At 53.6% G+C, this 6040-nt stretch overlaps 1 protein-coding gene across 3 annotated transcripts in view; it reads right to left on the minus strand.

The window, feature by feature from the left end:
- Positions 1 to 6040, minus strand: part of STX1A (syntaxin 1A) — a 9838-nt gene that overhangs the window by 2462 nt on the left and 1336 nt on the right. For all 3 annotated transcript variants that reach the window (XR_001161473.2, XM_003794246.3, XM_012807882.2), the window contains exons 3-7: positions 3902 to 3976; positions 2869 to 2942; positions 2672 to 2780; positions 2360 to 2433; positions 1452 to 1589 (exon numbers count right to left, since the gene is read on the minus strand). Coding sequence is in view for 2 of the 3 variants with exons in the window: in XM_003794246.3 (XP_003794294.3) it covers positions 1452 to 1589; positions 2360 to 2433; positions 2672 to 2780; positions 2869 to 2942; positions 3902 to 3976 (470 nt within the window). In the remaining variant the exon portion in view is untranslated. The remainder of the gene's footprint in view (positions 1 to 1451; positions 1590 to 2359; positions 2434 to 2671; positions 2781 to 2868; positions 2943 to 3901; positions 3977 to 6040) is intronic.

Genomic DNA, 6040 nt, shown 5'->3' on the forward strand with positions numbered 1-6040 from the left:
AAGAGCTGGAGGTTGCTGTGAGTTGTGATGCCACAGCACTCCACTGAGGGCAACAAACCAAGACTTTCTCTAAACCCCCAAAAAACTATGGCCCAAGATGAAGGAGGGAGGAGAGGGGGATGGGAAGGGAGTGGGGAGGTCAGATTGAGGGAGGGTGAATGGTGGGATCACACCTATGGTACATAATGCAAGGGTACATGTCTGATCTATTAGTATAGAGTATAAACATCTTTTTTTTTTTCCAGTTTTTTTTGGCCAAGGCCAGGTTTGAACCTGCCACCTCTGGTATACGGGGCCAGCACCCCATTCCCTTGAGCCACAGGTGCCGCCCCCGAGTATAAATATCTTAACACAATAATTAAGTAAATGAGATGAGGTATATATTAACCAGTGTGATGTAAATGTTCCTAATTCTATATAAAATCAGCACATTGTACCCATAAATGCATTAATATATACATGATCTATGTGTTTACAGTTTAATTTTAAAAAATCATTAATTAAATTATTTTCAAAAGAAAAAAAAAACAACCCTGTAGTTTAGAAGAAACCCCATATGCCCCAGGACTGCCTGTTAAGGCCCTGTCCATGTGTCTCCAGCTTCATCTCAGCTGTGACCACTAGCTGTGCTCTAGCCCCACAGGCCTCCTTTCTGCTCCTCAAGTTAAGTCCAGCTCTTGCCAGGCTCAGGACCTTGGCATTACTGGTCTCTCTGCCTGGGGTCAGCTTTTTAGCCTTCCCTGGGAAGTCTTTATAGCTGGTTCCTTTCCATCTTTTCTGGTATCAGCTCAGATACCCCCTCCTAAGAAAGGCCTACCTTGACCACTCCCTCCAAAGTGCTGTCCCCTATCACAGTATGACTGCAAGTGGTTCTCAGACCAGCAGCATTGGCATCACCCTTGAGCTTATCTGATGTATGCTCCTGGGCTCCTACCTCAACCTATCAATCTCTGGGAATGGCGACCCAGAAACTTACAATAAGCTCTCCAGGTAATTCCTAGGCAGTTTTCAAGATTAAGCACCACTGTTTTATCACATTGCCTCCTTGTAATGTCTCCTGAGCATCTGGTACCACTGGAGAACATTCCATTTGTTCTTTCAGTCTTTTCACCTAATAGCCATTTGCTCCAGGAAGCAGGCTCCTCAGCTGTCCTGGTCACTGCTAGCCCTCTACCTCCTAGGAAAGTGCCTGGTCCACATGCCTCATGCTAGGCAGTTGGTGAATAAGACAGGGCAGGGCTGGGCAGGGCTGGGTGGGGCCATGCAGAGCCATGCAGAGAAGAGGGTCCTTCCAGCAGGCAGAGCCCTGGCAGCAACTTCAGCAGCAGATGCTTGGTTACCTGAGGACTTGGCCCCTCCCAGACAGGTCAGCATGTCAGGCAGAAAGGGTAGGAGTTAGTGCAGCCCTGCATGTTGCTGCAGGCTGGGGCTATGGGGACCTGGCCGCTCACCTGGCTCTCAACAAGCATGGCCATGTCCATGAACATGTCATGCAGCTCACGGATGCTATTCTCCAGCTTGATGATCTCACTGTGCCTTGTCTCAATCTCGCTCAGAGCCTGCTTCGAGATGCTGGAGTCCATAATGATCTAGAGAGTGGGGATTGGACCCAGAGCTGAGGGGGCAGGCAGAAGGCCATGTAGGAGGGCAGCTGGGATGGGCAGAGATGCTGTGGGAGCCAGTGGCTTCTTCCTAGCCACAGCCTTGGCCACCTCACTGCTTGGCTCTACCACCTGCCAGCTGCTACCTAATTTCTCTGTGACAAATTTCCTGCCTGTAATATGTGGCTAATAACACTCCCCACCTGTGCTGGCCACATAGTAAGTGGTCATTAAGTGATAGCTCTTATCACCAGCATCTTGCAGAGCCCAAGGTGATGGCCCCAGGGACCCAGGCATGGAACTGCTATTCTCCCATCCCTTCCTCTCTCTCCTGGAACCCACATCCCCAAGCTGTCTTCCACACTTTCATACCACCTCTTGGGAAGCACGACTGTCTGGCACAGCACTGACTTTCACTTGAATATAGAGGTGACAAAGGTCCTCCACATCAAGGAAAAGGTCCCAAGGATGACGGGAGGGGCCCCTGGCCATTGGCGAGTGGTCAAGGGCAGGAAGGAAGTAGACACAGATGGGAGGTAGGAGGAGACAGTGGTTCTGATTTCACTTTTGCCACTAACATTCATGTTACTTATTACTTCAGCTGGTCCCTTCTCTTCTCTAGGATTTGGTCCGTTCTTTAAAACCTGCCTTATAAGGGGTCTGTGTCCAAATACTGCCCAGACCCAGCACTTTGCCAGCACAATAGGTGTCATGGTAGGTAGATCAAGGTGGCAGGGATGGGGCCGGCCTGCACTTACCCCAGAGGCAAAAATGGCAGGGGTTCCACCCCCCAGCATAGCCTCCAGCTCCTCACTTGTTGTGGTCCGGCCAGCTGCGAGTGGGGTTACACTGAGCCTGACCCTCAGCACCAGCCCAGAGCCTCACCACCACACAAAGCCTGGACCCCGCCCCTCTAGCCCAGAGGCCAGACCCCGCTCCACCTCCGCCCCCAGCCCCACTCTGTTCTAGTTTTGGGCCCCGCCCCTCTAGCCCTGAGTCCCGCCCCCGTCTCCACCCGCACCTACAGCTCCACCTCCGCCCCCCAGCCCTGGGCCCTCCCCTCAGCTCACTGATCTCCAGCTGCCTCTGAATGCGGCCCTTGCAGCGCTCACGGTAATCAGACTGCGTTGCATTGTACTCTGACATGACCTCCACAAACTTACGGGACAGCGTGGAGTGCTGAGGGTCCGAGATGGGGGTGCAGATGTCAGGCCTCAGGGAGACCCAAAGACACAGGTGCTTGCCCACCCGAGACCCTGGCCTGCACCTGTGTTTTCCGGATCCTCAAGTCCGCTGAGGAGCGATTCAGGCCTTCCTCCTGCTCGATGCTCTGCTCGATGCCTGGGGGAACAGATGGCTGCTGAGTCACAGGCTGCCCCCTTTGCCCCTTGTCACACACTCAAATCCTACTCCTGACCTCCCCTGGGGGGCCAATAGGTGAGATCATGGAAGCACAAGGCACTTATGGAAGGAGGGGCTCACAAAGGCCCTCCCAGCTGAGAAGTGTGTGTGTACATGTGTGGGTACACAACCATCTGTGAGGCCTCAAGCACAGCCCGAGCTGTGGGTGTCAGCAACTACTGTATGTGAGGTCTGGTGACTCAGGTCACCCTATGCCTCTGTATTTAGAGGCCATGCACAAGAGGCTGTTGGGAGGGCCAAGAGGCCACAACCTGCAGGGCATGTGGCCTGAGACCTTAGCATTCATGGGGTATGAATGTCTGTTTTTGGTTTTTTTCTTTTTTTGACATAGAGTCTCACTTTTCACCCTCGGTAGAGTGCCATGGCATTCTCACAGCAACCTCGAACTCCTGGGCTTAGGCAATTCTCTTGCCTCAGCCTCCCAAGTAGCTGGGATTACAGGCGCCCGCCACAACACCTGGCTTTTTTGTTGCAGTTTGGCTGGGGCCAGGTTTGAACCTGCCACCCTTGGTATATGGGGCGGGTGCCCTACTCACTGAGCCACATGAACACATACAGGGGCTTTTGTGTGAGACCAGGAGTTGTCGGCCACTTCTTAAACCCTCTTGATCCAAAGTGAGGAACAGTGGCCAGAGTGGAGCACTCCCTTGACAAAAAGCTTCAGCTATCTGTGCCCCTAGGCCTAGTCAGAGCATGGCACAAATGAGCCTTGCCAAGTAGCTGCTGAGTAAACAGGTTTCTGCCGCCTTCATAAAGGAAAGCAAGATGCAGTGTAACCCTCAGGGGTAAATGCTCATTTAACCTATGGGCTAAATAAGCAAGCAGGGCTAGAGGCCCCGCTAACAACCCCCCCAAAAAAGGCTGTGAGCCTGACTTACTCTTTAACTTTGAACGAACTTTGTTTGCTGTCTTCTTTATGTCGGACATGAGTTCTTCCAGCTCCTCCTTCGTCTCTGGGGAGGTAGAAGGGGTAGGCTCCTTCACTGCCTGATACTCAGGCTCAGCCTCCCACATAGGGGGCTTAACAGGGGTCAGCGGGCAGACCCTGGGTCTCCCCTCTTCTGCTAGCTAAGACTCTGCCTGCCTCCCAGTGTGGGCTAGGGCCACAGCAACAGCTGCAGCCTCACCCCCTCTTGTGTTGCCTTTCAAGGAGCCTCTCTTCCTCCTTCGCTGGCACCCCCACCCCCTATAGATAACAGATGGGTCTAAATTTAAGGCAGAAATAATTGTGGAGCAGCTGGCTATGCTGGAGTTGGAACAAGGAACATTGACTTGCCTGAGTCAAAGGTGGGGTATGCAGACTCACCTAGCATTACCTGGCCAGGAGGGTAAGCAATCACCCAGTGGGCTGATAGGGGGTCAGGGAGGGAGAAGACCCCAATCCCACATTCCCCGGAGTCACAGCCTCAAAGACTCAGGGTAGGGCGGACCTTCTGCTCCCAAAGCTGCCCTTCCCCATGCTAAGCTCAGTGGGAGAAGAGTAGATGGCCCGGGAGGAAGCTGATAGAGAAGAGGTAGGTCCCTGGGGCCTAGGAGAGGTGAAGTTGGGGGGGGGGAGGGCAATGGCATAGTGTTTCTGACCCTTCTTCCAACTAAAATCATCTCCCTAAAGTTGGCAGAGTCCATGGGGGTACTCAGCTTGCCACCCTCCCTGTAAAGGAGGGTGGAAGAGTGGGACAAGATGGTTGCTTCCTTCTGGGTGGTCCTAGCAACATCCAAGCCTCAGGGCATGCCTGGGACTCCACCTTGGGAGAAGCCAGGTCTGAGCTCCTGGTTGTAACATTTACAACCCCTCTCTGCTTACCTCTGGATCTGGGGTTTCTCCTAGAGGGCACTAGAGAAGGGCCCTAGATGGGGTCACCTCCCAAGTAGAATGTGAGTAGGGTATAGTGCGGAAGAGGGGTTCTGAGGAGCGGAGGAGGGTGCCTCATTTGTAAGAACAAAGGAAAACTCGGTTACCAGCTGCTCTGACGTCTCAGCCTCTTTTGCTCAGACCTAAAATAGCCCAGCCCGGATGGCGGCCCCCAGAGCAGGCAGAGCAGGCCTAGCCCAGGAAAGCCCCCCACTCACTGCTAACTTTGCTCCACCTCTGCCCTAGAACCTCCATCTGGTAGCCTCCTCCCCTTGCTGAGAGCCTGGAACTTGGCCAGGTCATAGGTGGTGATTTTGAATTGGTCCCTACTGTGCTTGACATGGGGAAAAGTGTAGATGGTGTGAGGGACCCCCAATGGAGAGGGCTGAGTGGCTTCATCCCCCCAGGCCCACACCACCCACCAGCAGTTGGGAGGCCCCCTCCCCTGCTCTTTATAGGACTTACCCCCACCCCACATCCAGTTGCCTTCTGACCCTTAGCAGGAGCAACCCAGAGGGACACACAGCAACCCAGATATATCTGAGCACACAGACATATGTTTCATGCTGCCATCTAGACAAATTTCTATGGAGAGGGGTGAAGCATGATGGCTGCCCCAAACATCCTTGTCCCTATGTCAGGAGTCCTCAAATTATTGCCCGCAGGCCGCTGGGTGTTTTTGGCCCCGCTGTCTGTCCTGCTTAGCAGTTGACTCATCCCAGGGCCCGCAGTCTGGCCCTCCAACGGTCTGAGAGACAGTGAACTGGCCCCCTATTTAAAAAGTTTGAGGACCCCTGCCCTAGGTTGTCCCTCTCTTTCCTTAGCTCCCATCTGACCCCCAAAGCCTGGTACTAGGCTTGTGGGTGTGGCCTTGGCCTTGGTTCAAGCACACTTGGGGCTGTTAGAAGGACTTACTCTGGTTCTTGAAGATGCCAGTGGGCTCAGGGGTGGGGGCCATGTGTAGGGAGATAGTGCTGGAGGTGAGAAGACAATCCAACCATAGGCACCTGGGTGGCCAGGACTCTCCTTCTGGGACACCTGGGCAGCAGCTCAGGGCAAGCCCCATAGGGAAGGGACTAGGCAGGCCCACAAGCTTGCAGTCAGCATGGTACTTATTAGTTTAGTAACCACTATCTCAACAGGAATGTGGGCACCAAGTCACGGG

Source organism: Otolemur garnettii, unplaced genomic scaffold (genome assembly GCF_000181295.1).
Source record: "Otolemur garnettii isolate 467f Iridium unplaced genomic scaffold, OtoGar3 scaffold00077, whole genome shotgun sequence".
Classification (NCBI taxonomy): Eukaryota; Metazoa; Chordata; class Mammalia; order Primates; family Galagidae; genus Otolemur; species Otolemur garnettii.